This window comes from Choloepus didactylus, chromosome 4, assembly GCF_015220235.1.
Source record: "Choloepus didactylus isolate mChoDid1 chromosome 4, mChoDid1.pri, whole genome shotgun sequence".
NCBI classification, from domain to species: domain Eukaryota; kingdom Metazoa; phylum Chordata; class Mammalia; order Pilosa; family Megalonychidae; genus Choloepus; species Choloepus didactylus.
This window is the reverse complement of record NC_051310.1, coordinates 37,266,199-37,278,372: the sequence shown is the minus strand read 5'-3', so window position 1 is coordinate 37,278,372 and position 12,174 is coordinate 37,266,199. Positions and strand designations below refer to the sequence as shown.

The window sequence follows — 12,174 nt, the reverse complement described above, 5'->3', positions numbered from 1 at the left end:
ATTGGTCTTCCCTGGGGATCCCTTTCCTAAGTCCCCTTTGTCACGGAATCCTACGGTAGATTTTCTAGGCCTAGGAAACAGTCGCCTCAGGCTCTGCCTTGAAGCCGGTCAGCACCCGCTCTTACTAACGAGGTGCTGGCCACCAACGGTTTTCTTTCCCTTCCTTATTGGTCATCCAGAGCTCTCCACTAAATGAACTGGGCCCTGCCCACCTTGAATTTAGCTAATGCCCACCTTTCCTTAGCCCCTTCCCTGCCCGATTGTCTTAAGATTGTTATGAGTATTGCTGTCCTCTTTCTCTGTCCCATTAGAGGTTGTGTCAATTCTTCGTTAAAACGTGTTGCTTTCTCACCCTTTTTTTGGTCTTCGGTATTACTATTTAAATACGTTTTTCAAAATAGATCTAGGAGTATGAAGATTATTTTGAAGTTATGTAATAATGGATATATATTGCAATGGAAATGCCATTTTGATACTGGGCAGAGTGGAGCAGACCAAAACGGGGGAAGAGATTGGACTTCTACTCTGACAACGGACTTCCATAGTGTGAAGTAATGTGTATTAGGGAGTTGGCGGTGGTGTGCAAATAATTTCTGTATTGTCTTGAAAGCTTTAATTTTTAAAGTTATTTCCCCCAAACATTCAAAGGTCTGGAAAGACATTATTTATCAATTCCAGTCTCTACGTGATTGAAGCAGATATTATCCTATTCTAATTAATTTAACCTTCTTTAAGTTTTGGTTTTCTTTATCTGTAAAATAAGGATTGTACCACTATCCACCTCATAGACTGTGGGGATTGGGGATTAATTGAGGAAAATGTAGGTAAAGTTCTCACTTCGTGCAGTAACCAAGTAACATAAGTATTTACTCCATGTTAGCTGATATTTTTTGTTATTCTTAAAGAATTTTCAGTGAAGTGCAAGCACTTAGCCTGACTCTTAAGGTTTCTTTCAGTGTACTCTGGTTTGACTTCTATAAAGTTAATCCTTCAAAAGAAGTTCTTTAGTCTCTTACTGGCATGTTACTATCTATATTACTGTACAGAGGCGTTGTGGTACAGTGAAAAAGCCGTTGGATTTGTAATTTCAGGATAATGGGTACCTTCCCACCCATTAATTGTGTTCCTTTGGACAGGTTAGTTTCCTTATCCACGAAATGAGAATAATATATCTGCTCCAGGTTATTGTGAGAATAAATGAGCTAATGTATGCTGAAGGCTTTTGTAAGCATTAAAACTAAGTAATTTATCTTCTTTGGGTTACCAGGTTTCCTCTTTTGACTTCTCAAGTGGTTCTTTTGTTGAGTGAGTGGGGGGGCAGTATTGGTGGGATCCCAAAAGGAGACTTTTCTCATAAGAAAAAAAAAAATTAAATATTTTTATTTTCTTACTGTTGCATATAGGCAACATATATTAATAATGGTTTTGACTAAGTTTTTAAATTTTGTGGTTTAATATCTTTTAATTTCCCTATGTGGAGTCTCTGAATATATTTTTTAATAAGATTAAAAATTTAAAGTTGGCTAACTACTTTAAATCTAAGTGAGACTTTTAAGTTACCTTTTTGGCAACTGATTATTTATGTTCTTTTCTCATTTAAACATGATTTAGGAAATAGTTATATTATTTTATAACTTTGGAAGCAAAAGAAATGAATTATTTTGTAGAAACAAAATTTCTATAGAGTTTTAACACTTATCACTGCCATTCATAAAAGGGGATTTTGATTGATCCCTCTTTATAGCTTCTTGAAACTTCAGAAAATAAAAGGAAGAACATAATAATGTTCTCCCTACTCAGGATTATTGGTATCACTTTTTTAAAAACTTTATGTTGAAATGATTTCATACTTACAGTACAGTTGCAAAAATAATACAGACACATATGGAGGGCACCAACATACCCCCCTCAGTCTACCAATTTTTAAACTTTTTTCCGCATTTGCCTTATTCTTTGTGTCCATCTATTTATGTTTCTGTTTACCTATTTATCTCTACCTATTTCTGAACATCTGAGAGTAGGTTGTATACCTCATGCTCTTTGAATACTTAATACTTCCATGTACATTTCCTAAGAAAAAGGATAGGTAGGTAGTTATTCTACCTAAGAAATAAATAAATTTCAGTTCAAGAAATTTAACATTGGTAAAAGCTTACAGTCTATACTGTAGTTATTTCAAGTGTATCAGTAATGTCCTTTTGAGCATTTTCTCCATTATTACATCCTATCTGGAATTATGTTGCCTTTAGTTGTCATTGTCTCTTTAATCTCTCTTTTAAATTGTAGAAGTAAGTATGGCATGAACTTTCCCATCTCAACCACTTTCAAGCATATAATTCAGTGGGATTAATCACATTCATAATGTGCTACCCTTACTGATATTGCTTTTTTGTAAACTTTTTATTTTGATGTAAATTCAAACTTAAAAAAATTTTAAGAATTCTCAGGTAACTTTTACCCAGATGCTTCAAACGTTACCATTTTACAAATTTGCTTTATCCCCTTCCTCTCCTCTTACCATATTTTTCTTCTGAAATGTTTTACTAGTAAGTGCAACCGCTAAATACTTAAGTGTGTATTTCTTAAAAATAAGGACTTTCTCTGATGTAACAGCAGAACAGTTAGGAAATTAACATTGATATAATAATATTGCCTAGGCTTCGGGTGTTAATTGGATTTTGCCAGTTGTCCTGAATTGGTATTGCTCTAAAATATATAAGGTATGATTGACATGCCATAAAATTCATTTGTTGTAAATGTATAATTTAATGATTCTTGGTAAGTGTACAAAGTTGTGCAACCCTCACCAGAATCCAGTTTTAGAACATTTCCAGCACCCAAAAAGGATTCTTCCTGCCTATTTGCAAGTCACTTCCGTTCTTCCTCCAGCTCCAGGCACCCACTAATCTTTCTGTCTCTATAGATGCTTTTTTAATTATTGAGAATGGTAAAATAGCAAAGTGGAAATCTCCCAGAAAAAGGTCACTACCTTTTTAGAAATTCAAAGCATGAATGTTTTTATGCCACTGAAAAGTTTTTCTGTAAAGGAACTTTTTTGTTAATCAGGCATTTCCCCTTCTTTGGGCATGGAACATTTTTCTAGGAGTAATGCCTGCAGAGATGGCTCCAGTTCTGTGGAAATTCAATTTGAGAAATGATAATTTAAAGGGATGGCCATTATGTCAGCCTCCAGTGTACCTAGCAGTCTGAGCAGGGCAGGAAACAGCACGTTACACTGATAATCATTTATCTTTAATGTATAGCCACTGGGCTGCCCGTATAATTTTATCTAGTAACTTGTATTTCACTCTTTCAGAACTAATACAGATATCCTAAAAACGTGGCACATAATTGAAGCTAGATATCTATTGAAGGAATAAATAAGTTATCTATAAATGTTTGCCAAAGTGAATCTGTTGGTTTCTTTGCTGCCTCATTTCAAAAAATTTTTGGCACACAGTGTCCTTATGGGTCTAGCTTATCAATCTTCCCCTGGTGAAATATTTTGATTTCTAACTGGGTAAATTTGCAGTGGAGGAATGCTAATAAGCAGTAACTCACTATACTTTGCCTACCTGTGTTACTCTCAGGGGTGCCAAAAAATAAAAATGGTTTGGAAGAGTGAAATATAAATAAAAAAGGGAAAAGCAAAATGCATGCATGTGTTAAGTAGTAGAGACAAATCTTTAGATGTTTTTCTTTTTTTGACTGAATTTAATGAGAAAATATACGTAAATAAAATGGCACCCATTTTAATTTCAATGAATTTAATCAAATGAACACACCTGTGTGAGCACCGTCACATTCGCGATAAGAAGCACTTATGTCCATCATAAGTGCTTGTTTTTGGTACTTTAGGCCATAAAGTTTCATACTTGCAGACTTTATAAAAGTGAAGAATTACCTATTCAAATATCCTTTAAAATTTTTCAAATTTTATTGTGATAAAATACATATAAATTTGACATTTTAACCATTTTTAAGTCAAATATTTTTTAAAATGTTCTTTCAGTAACAAAATACATTTGCCTCTTTTTCTTAAATCCAACATGCAGTACCCTATTGACTTAACCTGCAAAATATATTCAGAATCCAACCACTTGTTTCTGCTTTCACTACTACCACCTTTTCCAGACCAACATCTCTAGTCTGAATTATGGCAGTAATCTCTTGCTTCCATTCTTGTCACCTCCAGTTTTGTCTTAACATAGTGGTTAAAGTGTCAATCAAGTCAAAAACCTTTTAGATGTTTTCCATCGCAATGAGAATAGAAACCAAAATTTTTATAGTGGCCTACAAAACCACACTGAACCCTCTCCCCAATTAATACTCAGCATTTGTCTCCTACTACTTTTCCTTAGTCTGTTCTAGCCACAACTGTTGGCCTTGCTGTTATTCCCTCAAACACTCCATGCTCCCGCTTTAGCTTCTTTGTATTTGCTCTTTGCTCTGCTTGGAAGATGACCGCCAGATATGAATATGATTCCTGCCCCAGCTCTTTAAAGTCTTTGTTCACATGTCACCTTCTTAGTGAGGTCTGATCACCATTTTCCAAATATACACTCCCTTGCTTTCTTTATTTTTCTCTTTTTCTTCAAAGCATTGACCAACTTTTAATATCTGTGTAATTAATTTATTATAAGAGTATCATATCATCTCTGGGTAACATAGCATTATCTTTGCTTATGGTTATGAAAGTTGATTCTTGGTCATTTTCACATATGCTAAAACATATATGCTTGGCTGATACTCTTATTTTAGGATATTTAAAGTGAACGTTGATATTCATCAGAGATCACCAGAAATGTACTTTTTCTGAATTTCCATGGGAGGGGCCATTATCTTAAGGGAAAAAAAGAAATATTCATAAAAATTCGTTCATTAGCCATGGTAATTTTACCTTTACCTTTGAAGTCCAACCTGTGAATAATTAAGTTTAGAGCAACTACAAATAAAAGGGAACTATTTCATGGAAAAATTAGAAGTGAATGGAATAGTTATACTGACATAAACTAAAGTTAAACATACCTGGGTAGTTTATATAATGAATTATACATTTGAAAACCTTGACTATAGTTTAAACCCCAAGAATATAGGATTTTTTCAAATTATTATTTATATCCTATATTGATTGGGGGAAAAAGTGGTTCTAAAGATGAATTCATGGCTCAACTTGATAACCGTTGTGTGGCTAGGCCACTGGGTCATTGCCAGCGTAGTACTTGGCACGTAGTAACATCTTAATAAATTTAATAAGGTCCTCAGTTTGTTTTTTGGCTCATTCATTGATTATTTATTCAACAGGTATTAAAATCAGCTGCCCTCCTAAGAAAATGCTGAGATAGAGTATTATAATGATAATACAAGAGCTTCTGTAAGTAGGACAGTAGCCCTCTGTTTTAAAAGACATGTAACTATCTCTTTTCCATATAGAATACTTGTTTTCATTGTTTGGGCAAAAAGTGTTACTAACAGATTTTAATATAAAAAACTCAACACATTTACAGTCTTAAATCAATTGTATTTTTCTTTTTTAATTTCTGTTGATACCTAATATTTGAAATCACTTCCAGTGTCTTATTTGGTAAGTATTTGAAATCATCCTAGGAATTCCCTTTAACTGTAAAGGTTTCTGAATATTTTAAGTGTACTGTGTTTCATGACCTTGAAGTTTAAATTTTATAGAATGTTGCATTACCCCACTTACTAAGTTAAGGAAACCCTGAGGAAGAACAGTAAAGATACTCAGCTTCATTAGTGATCAGGGAAATGTAAATTAAAATTAGAGTGTTTTTTTACGTTGGTAGATTGTTAGAATTTAAACTCTGATTTACTCCAGTGATAGTGCGGATGTGAGGAAAAGGGCATACTCATATACTGGGAGTAGGAATATAATCTTATGCCATAGTTTTGGAGGATGATTTGGAGGTGAAGTATGGATACATACAGTACTAATCTGTATTTAGAATAATTAGCACAGGTACATATGGTTATATGTTCAATAGTCATCATTATTTGTAAGTTCTAAAAAAATGGAGCCAACTATCATTGTTGGTTAAATAATTATTTTATATCTGTGTTGAAATAGTCCACAGCATTACAAAAGAATGGAATAGAATTTTATGAACTGATATGAAGAGATGTTAGTGATAGGAGGGGAAAATGAATGTAATATGGTATGATTGCATTTTTTGTGGAAAAGCACAAATGATTATATGTTAGTTTATGTATAGAAAAACATTTAGAGAAATACACGCATATATGGCAGACTGTTGGGATTAGGCGGCAAGAAGTGGAAGACTTGTACTTTTTACTTTCTTTCTTCTAAAGGGTGACTTGACAGAGAGATTGAGACGATGTATAAAACCCCAAAGAAGAAAATAACCAACAAACTCCTTTGCTTGGTTATAGAGCATAGGTGGGGTAATTTTTCCTAGTGTCCGTTAGTATATCTCCTGTTGTGCTAATTTTGTAGGATCCCTGATATATGGAATCAATCTACCTATTTTGGATGCTGTTTTTACTGATGCATGGAGCCCTCCTAGAATATCCTAACTTTTTTTTTTTCTAGTTTTTCCAGTAGATCTGGACTCTAAAATATGTTTTAAAAAAATATAAAATTTTGAAGGGAGGAAAAGTTTTATATACATCTGTTCACTTAACTAGAAGATAAAGTTATGTTTCCTTCAAGTAATAGTATGACAACCTGTACTTAAATTGTTCTTGTATTTAAATGCTAGCATTTGATTCTTGAATTTAGGAGTAATTAAGAAGTTTGTTTGTTTTGTTTTTCTCACTTAATGTAGTTTTTACCAAAATATACTTAATGTAGTTTTTACCAAAATATCACGGTACTAAGAATATACTACATTCAAGAAATAACATTATGTTAATAGATGTTAGAGGGAAACCTATGATTTAGGCATAAGGTAGGTAGATACATCACTATTTCCATATTTTTATTCTTTTATCGCTTTCTACAAAAGCAACAAAAAAGTTTTTACGTGCCATCTAACTAAAAACATTCGCTTTACCATGATAAATCCCTTCCTTGAAAGAAGAAATGAATAGTAGGCAAAGTCTAGTTATAAATTGTTTACTTCCCTTGTTTGCTGTGAAGGTTTTATTTTCCCTGTAATAAAGAAATGAAGCCATGCCAAGGGGAGATATTCCTATTTATCTGATGGCACTGGATTTTGAGAGGAAAAAAAGAAGTATCTAGAGGAGGAAAGAAAGATATCCATGTAAGGCATAAAAACCTATTTCTAATCTTAAATATAGCATGGCTTTTATGTATGTATGGGTGTGTATATATATATATATTTTTTTTTAATGGATTTTTTAAAAAAATTGTTTTATTGAGATATATTCACATACCTTACAGTCATCCACAGTGTACAATTACGGTACCATCATAAATTGTGTAAGAGGTTTGCTTTTAAGTTTTAAAATGATTGACTTTTTCTCATTGCCACAAGTTCTGTGATCTTTTTTTATGAGTGTTTACTATGACCTGATGTCAAGAGTCCCATCCCCCTCCCCCCTCAGGTTTGTACTTCAGTGACACATTTATCCTTGAGGAACTGGCCACATTGAATCAACAAAAACTGTGTAACTTTGTAAATATAGTTTTCAGGGTGCTGATGGGTATAGAAAAATGAATGCATCATAACACTTTCAGAAAATACTGTTAGATATCCTCCTGGATTCTGAGTTTGGTTTAAAAAGATTCATTAATGTTTGGCTTTTAATTTTTGGATATTAACTGAAGCTCAAAATTCTTTTCTTCCTTTATATGCATTCCCATATGATTGTAGGAGTCTATCCTGAACTTAGATCGTGTACATTTTGGGAACTTATTTTAGAAAAGATCTAAGTTTTAAAAATTCTTAATGGACAGACAGAGAAAAGAGGGTCTTTGCCAACTCCTTTGGGTAAGAAAATGTTAGAATTTTGCAGATACTCTGAAAATGAAGGTCAACAAACCAGGCAATTCAAATTGTAAAGTTTTCAAATAAAATGGTCTGTCATGATTTTTTTCTTTAGACTGCTGCAGTAAGAATGTCTTTCCCCCCTCATTTGAATCGCCCTCCCATGGGAATCCCAGCACTTCCACCAGGGATCCCACCCCCACAGTTCCCTGGCTTTCCTCCACCTGTACCTCCAGGTAAGTTTTTCATATTGTTTTATTTTCAACCTGTACTTTTGTTATTACATACTAACATTAGAAAAAAGATATATATGTGTGAATGTTAGTATTAAAGAGGTCTGTTAGTATTGGTTTGCAGTGGTTTGCAAATCTGGTTGAGTATCAAACTCATCTGGGAAGTTCTCAAAGTGTGGAAAGGTAAAAAAGTCCTGATGTCCACTCGTCTGCTGTTACCATCCACCTAAGAAAGGAAACCTAACCAAGAACCATTAGTTTCTTTATCCTTCCAAATATTTTTTGTGAATCTTAAAAGTACATATGCTTGATCACTTAGGTTTTTGTTTTTAACGCAGATACATAGTAGCTTCTTATATACATTATTCTGCACCTTTTTTCACATAACAATTTATCTACATTGATATGTAAAAGATTCCTCTTTCTCTGAAGTTTTATGAAATTAAAAAAATTATTGCTGAATCAGATTCTCAGAAATTGGAGACCAGGAATCTTTATTTTTAACACACTCGCAGGTGATTCTTGGGCTTCCATTTAAGCCTAGTTAAGAGAACTCACATTTGAGAATCAACTTGAAGTACGCAGTTAACATTGTTTGGCCTAAGAGAAAGTGATAGTTTTTCTTTGGCTTTATAGGTGATAGTCCAGGTATTTTTTCTATTTTAATAGGGTTAAAAACATTTCATACAAAATCAGTGACACTCCCCACTTTTCCAAAAGATGGTATCTAACAGCACCTCCCTTAATTTGCATGTTGGGAGTATTTGCAATATAATCCACATACTACTTCAGGCTGAAATCAGCTAATGGTTTTGTAGATCATTCAGAAGTCTTTCTATGAGGAAAATTTTATAAGGGGCCTGATTTTTTTTGGTTTTTGTTTTAAACATTTTTTTATTGTTGAAATATAACATGCAGAAAAATCATAAATTTCAAAGTTCAGTTTTGCAACTAATTATAGAGCAAATTCCAAAGTATAGTATAGGTTACAGTTCCACAATTTTGGGTATTTCCTTCTGGCTGTTCTAGTTACATTAGAAACTAAAAGGAAGTATTTGTATAATGATTCAGTAGTCATAATTATTTGTTGAATCCTAACTTCTCTGTTAACAACTCCTCCCTCTCATTTGATCATTCTCTCAATCTTCAGGGGTGTTTTGGCAATGACCATTCTAACTTCATGTTGTGAAGGGGTGTCAGCATTATGGATTGGGGAATGCAATTGGTTGATGTTCTGGGAGAGACTGGTACCTCTAAGTTTTCAGGGCTTATCTGGCATAGGAACAATCTGGAGGTTTTAAGTTTCTGAAAAATAAACTTAATGAGTAAAACTTTCTATAGAGTCTTAGATAAAGTCCTGGGTTTTCTTTAGGGTTTTCAGGGATACTGTTTGTTTTGGATGTGACATATTGAGGCAATTCTCAATATCTGGCTGAAGCTTTCATAAGGCTAACTTCCAGAATGACCTCTTGACTCTATTTGAAATTTCTTTGCCACTGAAACCTTATTTTGTTACATTTCTTTTCCCCCTTTTGGTCAAGAATGCATTGTCAATCCCACAATTCCAGGGCCAGGCTCATGAAGTACCTGTTTTTTTGTTTTGTTTGTTTTTATTTCAATTTTATTGAAATGTATTCACATACTATACATTCATCCAAAGTGGACGATCAGTTGTTCACAGTACCATTATTTAGTTGTGCATTCATTACCACAATCAATTTTTGAACATTTTCAACCACAGGGAAAAAACAAGAATAAAAATTAAAAGTAAAAAAGAACACCCCTCCCCTCCCTAGTATTCATTTACTTTTTGTCCCCATTTTTCTATTCATCTGTCCATACACTGGATAAAGGGAGGGTGAGCCACAAGATTTTCACAATCACAGGGTAACACAGCAAAAGCTATATAGTTATGCAGTCGTCTTTAAGAATCAAGGCTCCTGGGTTGCAGTTCAACAGTTTCAGGTATTTCCTTCTAGCTATTCCAGTACACTAAAAACTAAAATGGGATATCTGTATAATGCATAAGAATAAACTCCAGAATGTTCTCTCAACTCCATTTGAAATCTTGCAGCCATTGAAACTTTATTTTGTTTCATTTCTCTTCCTCCTTTTGGTCAAGAAGGCTTTCTTAATCCCTCAGTGCCATGTCTAGATTCATCCCCGGGAGTCATTTCCAATATTCCCAGGGAGATTCGCACCCCTGGGAGTCATGGGAGGGACCTGTTTTTAACCATTGGTTTTTCAATTTGAAATTGCATTATTTTACTAAAAAGTTTGTTGAAAATCAAAAATGTGTTGCAGTTGCTTCATGATGTTTGCTAATTCACAGTAGGTACATTACAGGGGTTGTACAAACAGCAGATCTGTCTTTATTTTGGATTTGACTATTCACTTCTTAATATTGAATTAGGAAATCAGGGGTAGTTGCCCTGGCTCAGCTTTGGAGACCCTCCTTCACTAAGTCTTGGTGACAGCAGTGTTTTAGTAGGTGTGAAATGCCACAAGGTAAACATGGCATTCTTTATGGAGTATCAATTTTGACTTGAAGAATTTGGAGGTAAATCATCATCTTAAAAATATGAACTGTTTATGCATATATATAATGTAGTAGAATGCAATATTTGTACAAATTTTTAAAACATGCTTGTAGTGGACTGCTTTAAGCTGTGCTTTAGATAATTGTGGGTGTGTATATCTTCTGCCAGGGTTGTATAGTGGAAAAGTTTAAATACTACCAGTTCATAATTCCAGGTAACGGTAATGGACTATAAAGGAATTTCTGTTGAAAGATGGATTGAGAAAATAAAGCTGTCAGAAAACTGAATGCAGTTAGTTCTCAACCTTCAAATAGATTAACAACTGTGGAAGGACAGCATCTTGAACCACTTGGGTTTGGGCATCAATTTTTTTGTTTTGGTCTGTATATCCTAATTTTGTTCATAGTACAAGTTTAGTTTTTAATAGGCTTATGATACTTTATAAAGCCTTGGTGTTACAGAGTTATAGGGAAACATAGTTTCTGTTTTGTGTGTGTGTGTGTGTGAAGAGATTTAAGAGTGGAAATTGCAGCTTAATCACTTGTTCAGAATCAGGAGAATTGATAATGGAAAATCAGAGCCTTAATTTCCTTCAGTAGATTGGGTTTATATAAATGACTTTAAATTTTTTTGAATTTTTAAAGAGAAAATACTAAGCGTAACTTTTTCTGATGAATACCATACCAAATTATAAATGGAATGGAAGGTAATCGGGGCATGTTTCTCCTTGCGTCTCTTTTCATACGGGTTAGCTGATCCCAAAACTAGTTTTCAGTATTTCTTGTTGCCTATTTTGTTGATGCCATACTAACGTGGGCATTTACTTCTCATTCCATTCATATCAGCATATGGTACCATTTCTGTTTAAGGGAAACATAGTTTACTTGGGTGATGGATCAGACTTTAGTTGCACTCAGTCACTACCAGCAATTTGTATTGGCATCAGTACTTTGAAAGGTAAGGAGTGAAATAGTATGCTAACCTAATGTAATACAAAATTGCAATACCTCATGTGTAATTTTCTCATTTTGCCTATTAGTGCAGTTAATTAAACTCTGAGATAAACATTGTAGCAAATGCATTTTATATTAAATTACAAAATAAATTTGAAAAATGGCTATTATTCTTCCTTGAAAAGTAATACGTGTATCTAGAAAAAAGGACATTTTTTTCCCCTCACAGTTCCTCAGTTTTCTTCCTCAAATGCAACCCTTCTTACGGGTTTCTAGTGTGTAACTCTCCAGATACATGCTATGCACATCTCAGCATGTTGGTTTATGTTTGTTCTTTCCTTTTTTTTTTTTTTTTTTTAATTCAATTTTATTGAGATTGTTCACATACCATTCAGTCATCCGAAGTGCATTCAGTTGCCCACGGTACCATCACACAGCTGTGCATCCATCACCACAATTGATTTTTTTTCTCAAATTTTTAGAACATTTTTATTATTCCAGAAAAGAAAATAAAAAC

General features: G+C 33.7%; 1 protein-coding gene across 1 annotated transcript in view; it reads left to right on the top strand.

Annotated features, from left to right (window-relative positions):
- The window catches only part of RBM25 (RNA binding motif protein 25), a 62,761-nt gene that overhangs the window by 492 nt on the left and 50,095 nt on the right, over window positions 1-12,174 (top strand). Inside the window, exon 2 of the mRNA XM_037832366.1 lies at window positions 8,047-8,167. Coding sequence (XP_037688294.1) covers window positions 8,062-8,167 — 106 coding nt within the window. The 5' untranslated portion in view covers window positions 8,047-8,061. The remainder of the gene's footprint in view (window positions 1-8,046; window positions 8,168-12,174) is intronic.